Below are 17,637 nucleotides of genomic sequence, written 5' to 3' on the forward strand. Positions count from 1 at the left end.
ATATATTACAAAACTATGATAATCAAAACAGTATGGTACTGGCACAAAAATAGGCAATGTTGATCAATGGGACAGAATGGAGAATCCAGAAATAAACATACAGCCAACTGATTTTTGACAAAGAGCACAAGATGATACAGTGGGGAAAAGAAAACCTCTTAGGCAAATGATGCTGGAAAAACTGGATATCCACCTGCAGAAAAATGAACCTGGGCCCTTATCTCTCACCATTAACAAAAACATCAACTCAAAATGGATCAAAGATCTGAATGTAAACTTACTGGTAGAAAACACAGGAGACATTGGAGTAGGTAAAGATTTCTTAAATTAGACTCCCAAAGCACAGGCAGTAATACCAAAAATAGACAAGTGGGACTACTTCAGACTAAAAAGCTTCTGCACAGCATAATAAACAATAATTAGAGGGAAGAGACAACTCTAAGAGTAGGAGAATATATTTGTGAACTAAGTCACAGATAAAGGACTGGTAACCAAAATATACAGGGAATGCAAGCAGCTTGCCCACAAAGAAATAATCAATCCAGTTAAAAGATGAGCAAATTAGCTGAACAGACTACTCTCTAAGGAAGACATAAGAATGACCAAAAAGCATATGAAAAAATACTCAACATCTCTTATCATAGGGGAAGTATAAATCAAACCACAATGAAATAACACTTAACCCCAGTCAGAATGGCTAGGATTCAAAAAAAAAAATTAAAGAATTATAAATGCTAGCAAGGCTGTAGTGAAAAGGAAAGGGACCCCTCCTACACTGTTGGTGGGAATGTAAATTAGTGCAGCCACTGTGGAGAACAATATGAAAGTTCCTCAAAAATCTATAAATAGAACTGCCATATGATTCTGTAATTCCACTCCTGGGCATCTATCCAAAGGATAGAAAAACACAAAGTCAAAAAAACCCCAAAAAACAAAAAACAAACAAACAAAAAAACACTTGCCCATCCATGTCTACTGCTGCATTATTCATGATTGCTAAGACATGGAATCAACCCAAATGTCCAAGAGTAGGTGAATGGGTTGAAAAAATGTAGCATATATACTCTGTGAAATACTACACAGCTGTAAAAAGGCAAGGAGATCCTACATTTGATACAAAGTGGACAAATATAGAGGATTTAATGTTAAGCAAAGAAAGCCAGACTATGAAAGAGTCATTGTCTTAGATTGTAGGCCCCCACTTAATATACTGAATATCTTCACTCTATGTCAGAAACTGAAAGGCTGGGAGGTGCAAATGAAGAGTGGGCATCTGTAAGTACTAGAAACAGTATGGGGGGGCTAGTGGGAAGAGGGAGGAGGGGAATCAAGGGAAGAAAGAACATTTAACAGACACAAAAATTAAAAGGTGTCTGTTGATAACGTATATGGTAATGTCTTGGATTAGACTAATATGCAAAATACTCATGCTGGGAAAAATCATTATGTATGCTATAAGGATGTACAGTAATTATAAAAATAACTTATCTTACCAACAATCTTTTATGAGTCCTCACTAAGAATGCAGAGTGTAAAGGGGTACTGAGACCAATAATTTTGAGAACTGGTATCCTAGCCTAGAGTATAAATAGTCATAGAGAGGTCATAATATCAAAAGAAGGATATACATACTTTGCCTTTATTCTCTGGTGATGGAAAGGAAAAAAATATGGAGGAAGTTATTACATTGTATCATTATATAAGAAAAGCAAGAGAAAGCCTTTCCTGGGATGAAGTCCCCCCCCCTCCCATTAAGCAATGAAATAAAATAAAATCCATATGTTTCTTCCCCCCTGTTTGGTCTCCAATGAGGGCAATTAGATCTAGAGTACAAGAAAAATTGAATGAGTTCTGACAACTAGGAAAGCTGACCAAGAGTTTTAAAACAGAAGACTTAAATTAAAACCCAGTACTAAAAATTATCCAGGGTACATTAGGTCTACTCAAATTAGGAGGAAACTAAATAGATTAGGTATGAACTAAGGATAGTTAAAGGTTAGAGGGCAAAGTAATTTATTGTATTTTGGAATTCATATTTCTTTAAATCAAGCTCTCAGTTTTTTATATCATTAAGTTAATAGTAGCATTTATGTTCACTTATTTTGAGACATTATATTTTTAGAGAAAAGTTGTAATCAAGTAGAAATTGAATGCTTTTTAATGCGATTAATGAATTCTGTCAAGGCCAGAGTGTTCAGACCATGAAATTGTGACCCAAGCCATTGTCTTAGATTGTAAGCAGTTCCTGGTAAGAAATAAGTGACCATGATCATGTCATTCATTTGTTTATTCATCCAGTAAATAATTACTAAGTGCCTAAATATGATGAGTTATAAAACCAAGCCTGCAAAGTTAGACCACGAGTCCTGTGGTTTGAAACAAAGATTTGTTTGGTAACAGTATGTAGGTGGGATTGGAGTTGAGGAGGAACCTAGTAGGGCTATAATTTATAAACACAACCCTACTAATATAAACTTCCAGTGGGAAGAAGGTGGAAACTATTTCTTGTCCGTTTTTAGTTTATTACAGTGTGTGTGTGCTCACTGGAGAGAGGCAGAGAGAGAAAGTGAGCAATCTCCTGCAGGATAGATAGCCAAGCGGCAATCCCTTCTCCTCCATTCTTTTCTTGGGTTGGGCACACACACAAAAGCACCTGGTGTGTTTTTCAAGCTGCCAGATCCAGGACTTGAACTATGCTGTCAGTCATGTGGAATCCAGCTGTTTTAACCTCCACGTACCTGCTTGTCCGGAAACTTTATTTTTTAAAACTCTTTGTGAAGTGTGCTTGCAACCACAATCATGAACAAAAATGCATGGGCCTTTCCAAGTAATAAAGGGGATAAAGAAATATGTCAGCAAAGGCCAAGAGCTAATGCATAAGCCATGGCTTTGAATGGCTCGAATACCACATAGAGATGATTTGGCATAACACTGATACTGATTTGAACAGTAGGTCTTGAATTTCACACCAGGAGACAGGCAAACAAAACTCTCAGTTGTGCTCAGTATGGAAGGTTTAAATATACCAACCTTTCAGAAATAATAGGCCAGGAGATTAGGAAGGTCATATGCAGCAGAGTAAAAGCACTTGTTTCTGACTTGGGGAAATCAAAGGATTCTAGTGAGGGAATATTTCTATGTCAACAAAGTGAGTTTAAAGCCAAATGACTTAGGTAGTAATCTTCTAACCAAAGGCACTGAATATTTTACTACTGGCTAAAGCATTAGGCCCATTTCCAAATTGCTTGGCAGGAGGTTTTGGTAAGTCTATCTTTGACAGAGTTCATTGATTTTAACCTGCATTTTCAAACCTTTTTTTTTTTTTTTTTTAGTTCGAAACCCCGAAGGACAGATAAAGCTTTATTCGAAAGGAGCAGATACTGTTCTGTTTGAAAAACTTCATCCTTCCAATGAAGACCTTCTGTCTTTGACTTCCGACCATCTCAGTGTAAGTGCCTCTATCTTATGGTTAGCACAATGACCCTTTTGCCATGTCCTATGATTAGGTCTTAAAAAATATCAGTTAAATGATCTGACTTCGGAAATAGAAAGCATCTGGAGAGCAGTTCCATAGGAAAATGTGCCAATGAATGTCTGGAAATTGGCATACTGGACCCCCCTGCTGGGAGTCCAGTCAGTCTCACCACAGGTGGATTACTACACAGCAGCTGAGAAGTGGCAAAGGAGTGTGGGCTCCTGAACTCCAGCCAGAGCAAGGCTCAGGGTTGTCTCAGGACCACCCAGGGAAACCTACCCTAACTCTCCTGCAGCTTTACACTGCCTGCCTTTGGAAGACTGAACTAATTCTGGGAAGAGAAGCTGGAGAAGTGCTTTTCCCTGGGTTCTGACATGTCTGGTGCCAATGGACTCTCTTATGATTACATAATTGCAGGGAATAGTTTAGGGTGGCATTTAGATGGTGACGGGAAAATAATCTCTGTAGCCAACTTTTTTCTCAGTGTCCTTTTATTCAAGTCATAAATCATGATGAGTCCCATGTGTCCCCTAGAACACCAAACTTGTGTACATTCTGAGACCAACATGATTTCTTACCAAAAGCTTGATGAAGGGAGCAGGGTGATCTTTGATACATTTTCTTTTCATGCCTTTTGCCTTTCTTTTGTATGTGTGTGTGAGCAAAGGATTAAGCACCTACGAATTGACATAAAAATTACTAAATGACTTGGTTTAAACCTGAGGTTTAGGCGTCTCTAAGATTCATTTATGGTTTCACTTAACCCCATGTGAACTTTAAGGGCAACGGGTCAAAACTCTCATTTCCTCATTGGTTTCTTTTCTTTAAGAAATTATTGAGGATTCATGTTCTTTGTTAGGCCTTATATTTAATACAAAACATTCCCTGAATCTTTAAAAAACAAACAAACAAGTAAAATTTAAAAACTCAGCCTGACTTTAAGTTTAGAAAATGATGGCTTAGTAATATTGGTTACAAACATAGCTATTGTTTTTGTCTTTCCAATAGAGCATTCTTGATTTTCTTTTAATCTCTTCCAGAAGGTCGGCATGGTCTTTATAATTTTTTTTTTATGAAAACAACATTGGAATTATAAGTATCTGATTTTTGCCATTACTCAAACACCAAGGCCCTGGATTTTCATATGTTCTTCTTTTATTCTGAAGAGTAGGAAACATAATTTGGTCTTTTTACATTTCTATGCAAGAGAATTTTTTTTTCAGGTAATATCAATTTGACTCGCTCTTTGCTTCATTCACTTAATTCATTTTGGCTTCTAGACTCTGAGGTTTTAAATTTGTATTTAATTATTGATTTTGAATTGTTTAATGATAGGAAAAGACCTTGCTCAAATGCTTATTTAGAATTAAACTTGCATTTCATGCCCTAATTAAATAACTTAAATCATCTGTCCCCTTTTGTAATGTCATCTTCGAGTTAATTAACTGTTCTGTAGAACAGAGAGGAAGGCACTAGTAATGCCCAGTGGGGTTGCGAGTTAAAGGCAAAGAAGTATTTGTGCGAATTAGGACAAAAGATCATTACAGGGCAGTAACTGGATTTTCAGATCAGTAGGGGATCCAGTGGTGGTCTTGGAAGGCAGGCCTTGTAAAATGTGATTGTAATATCCCAAGTGCTACTAACTTCCTATGAGATAAATTCGAATAATTTTTCTCATGGTTTCTCTGAGCTAAACCATATCATCGCAGTGTATGCTAACTTTTCTTCCTATTTACTCTAATTGGGTTGTGTCACAGTTTAACTGATGCCTGATCATAAACCTGTATCTGTACCATAAGCCAAGACATAACAGAGAAGACATGCTCAATAGCAATGCCCGAAGGAACAGTAATGACTATAAACCACTTCACTTGCAGTGTAGACAGCCATAAAATGACCACCGCAGGCTTGGGCAAAGTGGGAGGTTTTAGCCTTTCCCTAAAGCTATTTACATATGTTCCTAGCTATTCTGGCTTTGCAAGACCACAATACTAGTCTTATTTTTCAGCCCTCTTAGAAGGATAAAGCACCAGAAGTATCATTTGAGATGGTCAGTTTACTGAGGCACAAATGGAAAATTATGGTTCCCTACTGAATTTGACTATTAAATGCTAACTCTATAGAACAGTTTCTAAAAAAATAATTTTTAAACTAACCAAACTGATTTGATGTGGTGTCTTTAAAATTTCAAACAACTTTTACTGTTAAAATTTTAGTATAGCAAAAGTAAAATATTTCACAGAAGATTTTAGAATGAAAAGTCAGCCTCCATTTCTAGTCCCGCTGCCCAGAAGCAACCGCTGATGTTATCTTTTCTTCCTTCCTCTTCTGACCTTAGTAATGTGTTTCAACTTCTATTATCTGATTAATTAACATCTATTTATTTTTTTCAGCTTTTTATTATGGAAATTTTCAACTATATACAAAAGTAGGACTCAATTAATTTTAGGTACAGATATATTTACCAGGGGGAATACAACAAGATTTTAATGAGATGTGCTATGAGCCTCCTGCCTTTGATTTGAGAACTGTGGCTCCTATTAAGGTTCCTTCCTCTTTACTGGAAGCTGAAAGTCATAAAATGGGCTGAGTCCTCTCCCCTTTTTTAAAAGAGAGATTTTTGCATTAGGGTGCTTGTGCTCACCAGAGTGAGAGACAGAGAGTGAAAAATCACCCCCTGGGGGATGGCCCCACTGCAGTCCCCTCTCCTCCATTCTTCTCTCAGGATTTTGGACTTGCAAACACACATGCCCAGTGTGTTTTAAGTCACTGGGTCCAAGACTCGAAACATAGTTGACTACTATGAGGGAGTCCAGTGATGTAACCATTATGCCATGTGCTGGTCCTAAGGGCTGAGTCCCTTTTATGACCAGGTATGTTTCCCTCTAAGGATTGGTTGGAAACCAATAGATGTTACTTCAAATGGGTATCTCAGATCTCATGTACCATAGAACACCTTTCAACTAGATACCTTAGTAGGTATTTCAGCTGTTGGGAGGAAGAAGAAGACTATCTCCCCTGAATATTTTTTTAAAGAATTTTTATTTAACTCAATTATTATTATTTAAGTTGAGAGACAGAGAGAAGGAAAGTGAGAAAGCAAGACACTAGGTCTGATACTCAAACTGCAATTGGCCATGTGGGAGTCCAGTGCCCTTAACCACTATGCCACCTGCCAGCCCCTCCCCTGAATGTTTTAACTCTTTAGGAATAAAATATAAAATACAAACCTTACCTCTCATTTCTGAGGCATTTCAAAAGTTGGAGATCAGGATAGCCAAGCAGTACTCTTGGGGAAAAAGTAAATTTGAGTGAGAAAATATATACCTATTATTGTTGTTATTGCTGTGCTCATGGATTTTTTGATGGTCCCTAAGTCCTTGTCTTCTCTGATAGGAATTTGCAGGAGAAGGACTTCGAACTTTGGCCATCGCATACAGAGATCTAGATGACAAGTATTTCAAAAAGTGGCATAACATGCTTGAAGATGCAAATACTGCCACAGATGGGAGGGATGAACGGATAACTGGGCTTTATGAAGAAATTGAAAGAGATTTGATGGTATGAATTTAGAAGTGTGTGACTTATATTTATAGAAAGGCTAGTATATGTTTAGATATCTGGCATAGACTGTTGATTAAATCATCTTACACACAGCAGATGTTACTCTTTCAAATATTGAATTATGCTTTACGTGTTGACTTTGTATTTGCCATGTATGGTCCTGGAGTGCCTAGAGGGTTATTTCTCTTAGAAGTAGCCTATGCAATGGGAAATCTTCCAAGCGTTTAAGATAGTGGTGATTTTTTTTTCTTTAAAAAAAAATCTCTATTCTTTTTTTTTTTTTTCAATCTTTTGTTTTTAGGTCTTTGCCATAGGGTGCACAAGCTCACCAAAGAGAGAGAGACAGAGAGAGGTAAAGTGAGAAATCAGCTCCCAGGGGGATGGCCGCACCACAGTCCCTTTTCTTTCATTATCTTCTCTGGATTTTGGGTATGCACACACACACGCCCAGCATCATTTTCAAGCTGCTGAGCCCAGGACTCAAATCACAGTTGACCATGTAGCAATCTAGTGCCTTAACCACCAAGCCACCTGCTGGTCCCAGGCTCTCTATTCTTTGACAGTCTCTGGTGTTTTTTGATGTTAAAGGTTTTTTTTTTTTCACCTTTGCTATCTGACCCACCTTTTAAGAGTAGGGAAACTAGCTATGAAGAGTGAGGCTATAGCTATAAATCATTGTAATCCCATGAGATGCATCCATGCCATCTGTACTATTCAGAGTGTAGCTTATTCCAGGTACTACTCTCCCTTGAGGTTCCAGTAGCAGAGAAGAAGAAAGAGAGTGCGAGGAAGGGAGAAGGGGAGAGTAGAGAAGAGGAAGAACTAGGTACTCAGTCATTATGAGGTACTTGTGAATATGCCTTGTTATCTTTGGATGAAAAATTACACAGGGGGAACCAGCAGTTGGCATAATGGCTATGTCGCTGGACTCCCATGTAGTCGATCGTGGTTCGCGTCCTGGACCCGGTGGCTTAAAACTCACGCCGGGCGCGTGTGCATGTGTGCCCAAGATCCTGAGAGGAGAATGGAGGAGAAGGAATTGCGGCATGACCATCCCCCCTGGGGGGTTTATTGCTTTCTGTCTCTATGTCTCTCTCTGTCTGTCTGGCGAGTGCACGCGCCCTACAGTGAAAATCCAAAAAAAAAAAAAAAATCTCTCCAAAAAAAAAAAAATTACACAGGAACTTTCACTTTTTAGTTGATGGCATCGGTTGGTTTGTTAATGTAGAAAAATGATTCTACTTTTTTGTGATCAGCTTCCTCACTTTGAGGTGAGGACTTTTCTTTGGACCCCTTCATTGATTTTTTTTTTTTGAGAGGTTTTCGCTATAGGGTGCGTGTGCTCGCCAGACAGAGAAAGACAGAGAGACAGAAAGCAAGAAATCACCCCCCAGGGGGGATGGTCACACTACAATCCTCCTCCATTCTCCTCTCGGGATCTTGGGCACGCACACTCACGTGCCCGGCGTGAATTCTAAGCCACCGGGTCCGGGACGCGAACCGCGGTCGACTACGTGGGAGTCCAGCGACATAGCCATTACGCTAACTGTTGGTTCCCAAGACCCCTTCATTGTTAATATAAGAGGGAAAGAAAATGGGGAGTTCTTAACTCCTTAAAGGCCCAAATGACATCTGACCATTTAAGTTAACATGTTATCTGATATCAGTACCCTTAAGTAAATTCTAACTCCCACCAAATTAGTTTGATTTGGGAACTTCCTTTTGGGGTTTTTCCCAATCCACTTCTGCACATAATAGGACATTTGCTATATTAATATATGATAATTTCTGTCTTCCATTCATGTTCCTTGACTTTTGAACCCTGTAATTGAAAAGCACAGATGTTACTGATATTGTTTATATATATTAATATATTCTTTATTTTTAATAAAGCTGCTAGGTGCCACTGCTATAGAAGATAAATTACAAGAAGGTGTTATTGAAACAGTTACAAGTTTATCTCTAGCCAATATTAAGATCTGGGTCCTAACAGGAGACAAACAAGGTAATTTGAAAATGAATGATGATGGTATTTTGAAAAGGGGGAGGTGAATTCTATAGTAAAATTTTAATTGACAAAGAAAGCTTAATTAATTAGATAGTTCCCTAGTCCTCCACATACGAAAGAGTTAAAAGTTAAAGAAAGAAGATAATATATTGCAAGAACTATTTAAAAAGAAACAAAACCAAATTAACAAAATACCTTCCATAGCTTATATCCTGGGATCATTTGAATTTCAGTCCAATTGCCTTTTAAATGTAATTGTTACACCTGTAGACAACAGTAATATTAAAAATGTTTAGCAATTGCCTCATATGAGCACTGTCTCCATTCAGGACAGATATTGGCACAGCACTCTTATTTGGAGACCTGAAGTTACTCTTTTAGTTTTTTGATGGTAGCGAGGTTTGAGAGATCTTATGAGAGGAGTCAGGGTGATGGACATGCTTTAAGGAGGCTCAGGGGAACAGCTCTGTATCAGCTGTTTATAGAACCATTTTGATATTTTAACAATCACCACGGTTGTACTAGTGCAACCTGGCTGAGTTTCAGGACTGCCCATACAATGGCACAGGAAAAACTGACCCACTTTGAGGCATGACAAAATGCCAAGTCAACAGAGGAAAGATTTTGTTCAGAATACTGTATTTTCTAAGAAATAAAAGGAGATGAATACATTTTGGACGTATTGCTAATACAAATGGTTGAAAGAGTTTGTGCTCAGCCATCAGTACACTGAAAATTCAATGAACTGATTTACACTTGTTTTTAAGATTCTATTTGGTAGATTTTTTTTTAGAGTATTGGGATATTTGTAGATATTATAAATCAGTTCTCTGTCTGTTTATCCAAGTCATTGACTATAAAAGTAAAGAGTTGATCTCTCTGCTAAATGACTATATAGAAACTCCTTAGAGTTTGATATTGATTAATGGTTACAGCTGTTTAGTTATTACAAATATCTAAAATTAATTATCACCTGGCATTTATTTCTGTGGTTTATGCAAAGGACATGCTGAGAATTTATCAATTGTCTTCCTTAACTTAGAACAAAACTAATGCTTCTATAGAATTAACTAGTGTCTAATGATTCTATAAAGATGGACAGAATCAAATGACTATATCGAAGGTAGAAGTTACCTACCTAATTATCCCAGGCTCCATTTCTATAAGGTTAGAGGAAAGGACTTCCCAATATAATTCAATTCTCTAACAAAGCAGTCCTGGGTGTTTTTTTTTTGTTGTTGTTGTTGTTTGAGAGGTTTTTGCTATAGGGAACGTGAGCTTGCCAGAAAGACAGAGAGAGACAGAGAGGTAGAAAGCAAGAAACCACCCCCTGGGGGGATGGCCACACTGTAATCCCTTCTCCTCCATTCTCCTCTTGGGATCCTGGGCACACACGCACACATGCCTGGTGTGAGTTTAAGCCGCTGGTTCCAGGACTCAAACCACAGTCAGCTACATGAGAGTTCAGTGACATAGCCATTATGCTAACTGCTGGTCCCTGTCCTGGGTGGTTTTTGAGTGGATTTTCAAATTCCAAATTTGTATTTATTTATGGAACAATGGCAACGTTGTATGTGGTAGAACTGTAAACATTTTGTAAGAGCATTCTTGCTTAACTGGACATTTTTTGAGCCTTTAATTTGTCTACCACATCAGAATCAAGTATTAGCTAATTTTAGCATTTTAGCTCTCTAAAAGCAGAATTTAAGACTTCTGGTCAAAAGTTTTATATCTGTACATGTCAATATATTGCAAGATCATAGGATATTTTCATGAGTGCTCATTTGAGGATCAAAAGATTTTTCTGAAAACTAGAGAGACTGAAGGGTCATAGATGTTGTTACCTTTTCATGGGTGTAGAAAGTGATAAATTTGATCACAGAACCCAGCTCTTTGAATTTCCCTCTGAGTTGCTTGTATTTTGTTACTCATGGTGTTCTCCCTGGCATTAGGCTATACGAAAACAGGGCTATGGCCTCAAAACCTCTATGAAAAAACCTACTTATGTTGTTAAATAATGTTTTAACTGAGATGCACTTTATTTTGCATAAGAAACTGCCATCAACATTGGTTATGCTTGCAACATGCTGACGGATGACATGAATGATGTGTTTGTGATATCAGGGAACACTGCAGTGGAAGTGAGAGAAGAACTCAGGTAAGTGATGAAGGAAGGAGGAAAGGAAAAGGGTGGGAAGGAGGGGAGGAAAGAAGGAAGATGAAATAGTTAAAATGGAAAGGTCCCAACTTAGGTAGACCTCTTTCTGCATGTTTTCTAAACTCCCATTAATTTTGGTGACAACCTAAGGAAAGTTTGACATTAGAAGTGAATCATTATCTTCAGTCCTCCAGTGTTTCCCAAGTATTTCTAGAAAAGAATTTCAAATAATTTATGTTGAGTTATCCTCTAAAATTTGCATTCGTGATGCTCTTATGTGGTGACAAGTGCTCAGTACCAAGAGGGCACAACAGGGAACTTGGGAATTTATATTAAATGAGTACCTTGATGAACGTTAATTAGAGAAGTTTGGAAAATACGGCAGTACCAGTGAAGTAAGATAAAAATGACTGTCTTTTCTTCTTCCTAGAATGTAGTGCAGACTGGAAAAAGCTTTTGTTTTAGGTCTAGGTCATGCTGCCTAGGTCAGTCACTGAGCCAACAGTGTAAGAGGTCTCTCCAGAGCAAATAGCAGAGTTTTTTCTTTTTTTTCTTTCTTTTTTTTTTTTTTTTTTTGAGAGGCTTTTGCTATAGGGCACATGCGCTCGCCAGATAGACAGAGACAGAGAGATAGAAAGTGAGAAATCACCCTCCAGGGAGGATGGCCACGCCACAATCCCTTCTCCTCCATTCTCCTCTCGGAATCTTGGACATGCACGCACACGTGCCCGGCATGAGTTTTAAGCTACCGGGTCTGGGACGCGAACTGCGGTTGACTACATAGGAGTCTAGCGACATAGCCATTACGCTAACTGCTGGTCCCAGCAGAGCTTTTTCATCTCCATCTTAAAACTTAGTTATTTTGTGATTCCATTTTGGGCCTACATTGTAGCTATATTTTTAGGGTCTCTTTCTCCTGTCTCAGTAGTGACATGGAATAGTCTCTCAACATTAAATAAAGTATTTTCATATAGTTTCTGTTGAACCCATATATTCACTGCTTATGAGAAATAGAATACTGTGGAATTTGTGTATTTGCTATGTAGTGCATAGCTGAAATTGGAGGGAATAGTGAACAAGCATTAAAATGAAAGAATATTTATTTTTATAGACACAGATCAGTTTATTTTTAACACCCATTATGTCATGAATTCTTAGGGAATAGGTTCCAGTAGCTCAGGCTCCTTTCCATTGGTTCTCACAAAGTGTGCTTCTCTGGGTGGAGCAGGCTGGCACTTTAGTTGAACCCAGATACCTTTCTCTTTGGCTTCTTTCTTTTTCTGATCATTTTCCTTCACATGTTTTAGGAAGCTATCTCTGCTCTTAGAATGCTTACTATGCTCAATATGCACATTAATTCTCTTGGCAAGAATATTGCCCTTAACTTGTTTGTTCACAACAATGCCAACAGCATGCTGGGTAACATTGTAAACTCTTCCAGTTTTGCCATGGTAACATTTGTGGGGCATTCATTTTTTAACAGTACCCATTCCCTTAATGTCTACAATATCACCTTTCTTATAGATTCACATATATGTTGCCAAAGGAACCACTCCATGTTTTCTAAAAGGCCAAGAGAACATATATTGGACGCGAACTGCGGTTGACTACATAGGAGTCTAGCGACATAGCCATTACGCTAACTGCTGGTCCCAGCAGAGCTTTTTCATCTCCATCTTAAAACTTAGTTATTTTGTGATTCCATTTTGGGCCTACATTGTAGCTATATTTTTAGGGTCTCTTTCTCCTGTCTCAGTAGTGACATGGAATAGTCTCTCAACATTAAATAAAGTATTTTCATATAGTTTCTGTTGAACCCATATATTCACTGCTTATGAGAAATAGAATACTGTGGAATTTGTGTATTTGCTATGTAGTGCATAGCTGAAATTGGAGGGAATAGTGAACAAGCATTAAAATGAAAGAATATTTATTTTTATAGACACAGATCAGTTTATTTTTAACACCCATTATGTCATGAATTCTTAGGGAATAGGTTCCAGTAGCTCAGGCTCCTTTCCATTGGTTCTCACAAAGTGTGCTTCTCTGGGTGGAGCAGGCTGGCACTTTAGTTGAACCCAGATACCTTTCTCTTTGGCTTCTTTCTTTTTCTGATCATTTTCCTTCACATGTTTTAGGAAGCTATCTCTGCTCTTAGAATGCTTACTATGCTCAATATGCACATTAATTCTCTTGGCAAGAATATTGCCCTTAACTTGTTTGTTCACAACAATGCCAACAGCATGCTGGGTAACATTGTAAACTCTTCCAGTTTTGCCATGGTAACATTTGTGGGGCATTCATTTTTTAACAGTACCCATTCCCTTAATGTCTACAATATCACCTTTCTTGTAGATTTGCATATATGTCGCTAAAGGAACAACTCCATGTTTTCTAAAAGGCCTAGAGAACATACATTGGGTGCCTCTCTTCTTTCCCTTTGTGTTCGTCATTTTGGTTAATTACTAGAAGATGGCGGGTCTGGCCAAAAGGCAAAATGAAAGATTATTTCTAAATATCTACCAATTTATTTTAACTCTTTATTTTGTGTTAATTCTTTAACTTTTGTTAACGAGAACTTTAAAAAATGCTATCTTATAGCATTTTTCTGCTTGCTGCTTTTCATAGTAGCTTCTCTAAACTCAACCTACTTTGTGTCGGGCCAAGCATGTTGCTGACTTAGAAGCAAACTGCTTGCCACTTGCTGCACTCCTATGGCACTAACCTTCCTTCAACACAACACTAGAGCATTGTGACTTTCTTAATATGCCTCCATCAGGAAAATAAAGGCAGTCTTAAATAGCACATTTTGTTCAGAACCTTGAAAAGAAAGGAAGTCTTAGCAGACTTTTCACCAGTCGGCTGTCATTTGTGCTTCCTTCCCTCCCTGGTAGCTATCATAGTGGATGGCATCCAGGAGTCAAGTTGGTCGAATTTCCTCCAGGAAGACAAAGACTCAGACTAAGAAGCTACTCTTTCAGCCTGGAGAACTGTGAGGAGCAAGGGTACCAAGGGCAGGCCTGAGTTACTGATTGCATTCCACCAACTAGTAGGAATGGTCAGAGCCAGCTTTAGGTTCCTGGATTGGTTTGCCCCTTCTCCACTCCACAGGTTGACATGGGATGGCCCTAGCATCCCATCTACAGGCAGGAATGATCAGAACTGGCTATAGTTACCTAGGTCAGCCTGCCCCTTCTCTACTCTACAGGTGCACACCAGGAAAACCCTTGCAAGCCCACATGCTGGGGGCATTATTTCTCTTTCCTTCTTGCATTAAGCCTGCACTGCTCAGCTCTACTGCTTCTAGAACAGAAAGGATGAGAGAGAATATACCCACCTCAAGATAGTGAGACTCTGGAGAAACTATTTTTCTATCTTCCTCCTTTGGAGGAATTAAAGGAGAGAATCTCTTTTCCTTAAAGTCAAAACTCCAAAACTCCAACTATGGATTCTAGCACACTCCTTCCCATAGGAAGGATATTTTTAAAATGCTAAAAGAAAAATAAAATAACCAAGAATTTTATACTTGGCAAGATTATCTTTCAAATGGGAAGAAAAATTAAAATCATTCTCAGGTAAACAAAAATGGAAAGAATTTACCAACACTAGATCCACATTCTCAGAAATACTGAAAGGAGTTCTATATAAAGGAAACTAAAGAGAGAAAAACAGAAATATGATAATATGAATAGGGGGACCAGCAGATGGCATAATGGCTACATCACTGGACTCCCATGTAGTTGACCATGGTTCGAGTCCTGGACCCAGTGACTTAAACTCACGCTGGGTGTGTGTGTGCACATGCCCAAGATCCTGAGAGGAGAATGGAGGAGAAGGGATTGTGGCATGGCCATCCCTCTGGGGGGTGATTTCTGGCAAGCACATGCACCCTATAGCAAAAAGATCTCAAAAAAAAAAAAAAAGATAACATTAATAACCAAGGAAAAGGCTAGCACAATGGCAGGGATAAGTCTGCAATATCAATGCCATTGAATGTTAATGAATTCAATTCTCCAATTAAAAGACACAGACTGGTTGAATGGATAAACATACAGGAGCCCTGTATATGCTGCTTGTAAGAAACACTTCATTGATAGAGGTACACATAGATTGAAAGTGAAGAGCTGGAAAAAGACATTCCATGCAAATGGAAATTTTTTTAAAAGGCTGGAGTTGCAATACTGATATAAGACAAACTAGACTAAATAAAAAACTAAGAGACCAAGAAGGATACTATATAATACTAAAAGGGCTAATTCACCAAGAAGATACAACACTTATAAACTTACTCAATTTTATTTCCGATTGCCACCACCTAAGGTGAGGCCTCCATTATGAGTCATGGATATGATACCAATTATAATACATTATGCCAGGTTAATCTTCTGTAGACTACTCTTTTTGCTTGGAATGAATTCTCCTTAGTTTCTGTCTGAGTAGACTCCATCTCTGTATTAAACTAGTCTTCTACCCAAAGAAACTTTCTTAGTCCTTTGGCTAGATAATTAAACTTGAGTTCGATTGCAAGAGAAGTCCTCAAAAATACTCAAATACATGGAAACTAAATAACCTACTCCTGAATGACTCCACAACTACTGGAGAAATAAAGACTGAAATTAAAAGATTAATGGAAGCCAATGACAATGAGGACACGAGTTTCTATAATCTTGAGGACACTGCTAAAGCAGTCATAAGAGGGAAGTTCATAGCAATTAGTGCACATAAGAAGATGGAAAGAAGGCAAATGGATCACCTAACATCATGCCTCAGAGGACTGGAAAAGCAACAGCAAAAAAATCCAAAAAACTCCAGGAGAAAAGAAATAATAAAGATACGATCAGAAATAAATGAAATAGAAAATAAATGAACTATACAGAAAATAAATGAAAGTAAACGCTGGTTCTTTGAAAAGATAAACAAAATTGATACCAGGTGAATCAGATCTGCAATGAAGCAGGCAAAATAACAACAGACATAGTAGAAATACAAAACATTATTAGAGGATACTATGAATATTTTTATGCCAAAAAACAAGACGATCTGGATGAGATGGACAAATTCCTGGGCCTATATGATCTACCAAGATTGAGCCTGGAGGATGTAGAAAGTCTGAATAGGCCCATAACGAGCCAGGAGATTGAATCAGTAATAAATAACCTCCCGACAAAGAAAAGCCCTGGCCCTGATAGATTTACTTCTGAATTCTACAAAACTTTCAAAGAAGAGTTAACCCCTATTCTGTTCAAGTTATTTCTAAAGATCCAAAAGGGTGAATCTCTCCCTAATTCATTCTATGAAACCTCTATCACCCTTATCCTTAAAACAGATAAGGACAGGACAAGGGAGAGAAACTAAAGATCAATATTCCTGATGAATATAGATGCAAAGATTTTCAACAAGATACTAGCAAATCATATCCAACAACTTATAAAAAATATTAGACATCATGATCAGGTAGGCTTTATTCAGGAATGCAAGGTTGGTTCAACATATGCAAAACCATAAATGTAATACACCATGTTAACAGTAAGAAAGATAAAAACCATATGGTCATATCAATTGATGCAGAAAAAGCATTTGATAAGATACAACATCCCTTCATGATAAAGACTCTCAGCAAAATTGGCATAGAAGAGTCATTTCCCAACATAATAAAAGTTATCTATGAGAAACCCATAGTGAACATCATCCTCAATGGAGAAAAGCTGAAAGCTTTTCCACTAAAAACGGGTACAACACAAGGATGCCCACTTTCTCCGCTTTGCTTCTTTTCTTTTCTTTTCTTTTCTTTTCTTTTCTTTTCTTTTCTTTTCTTTTCTTTTCTTTTCTTTTCTTTTCTTTTCTTTTCTTTTCTTTTCTTTTCTTTTCTTTTCTTTTCTTTTCTTTTCTTTTCTTTTCTTTTCTTTTCTTTTCTTTTCTTTTCTTTTCTTTTCTTTTCTTTTCTTTTCTTTTCTTTTCTTTTCTTTTCTTTTCTTTTCTTTTCTTTTCTTTTCTTTTCTTTTCTTTTCTTTGCCAGAAAGGGACAGTGAGAGAGACAGAGAGAGAGAGAGAGAGAGAGAGAGAAAGCTGCCAGGTTCAGGGCTTTAACCACAGTTGACCATGTGGGAGTTCAGTGCCCTTATCCACCACGCCACCTGCTGGCCCCATCCACTCCTTTTCAATATAGTACTGAAGTCCTCACCAACACAATCAGAAAAGAGGAAAAAGTAAAATAGGAAATAGGAAAAGAAAAAAGTAAAAGAAAAAGTAAAAGAGGAAATAGGAAAAGAAGAGGTGAAATTCTCTCTATTTAGAGATGACATGATTGCATACATAGAAGACCCTATGGTTTCTGTGAAAACATTTCTGGAAGTATTGCGTGAATATAGTAAAGTTGCAGGATACAAAATTAATATCCAGAAATCTATAGCATTTCTATATATGGACATCAGA

The 17,637-nt window shown here is 37.7% G+C and overlaps 1 protein-coding gene across 6 annotated transcripts in view; it reads left to right on the forward strand.

Annotated features, from left to right (window-relative positions):
• The window catches only part of ATP8B4 (ATPase phospholipid transporting 8B4 (putative)), a 276,289-nt gene that overhangs the window by 178,972 nt on the left and 79,680 nt on the right, over window positions 1-17,637 (forward strand). For all 6 annotated transcript variants that reach the window (XM_006168771.3, XM_027768395.1, XM_027768394.1 and 3 more), the window contains 4 exons: window positions 3,333-3,448; window positions 6,872-7,036; window positions 8,933-9,044; window positions 11,100-11,205. In XM_006168771.3, the coding sequence (XP_006168833.1) occupies window positions 3,333-3,448; window positions 6,872-7,036; window positions 8,933-9,044; window positions 11,100-11,205 (499 nt within the window). The remainder of the gene's footprint in view (window positions 1-3,332; window positions 3,449-6,871; window positions 7,037-8,932; window positions 9,045-11,099; window positions 11,206-17,637) is intronic.

This window comes from Tupaia chinensis, unplaced genomic scaffold (genome assembly GCF_000334495.1).
Source record: "Tupaia chinensis unplaced genomic scaffold, TupChi_1.0 Scaffold146140_1, whole genome shotgun sequence".
Taxonomy (NCBI): Eukaryota; Metazoa; Chordata; class Mammalia; order Scandentia; family Tupaiidae; genus Tupaia; species Tupaia belangeri.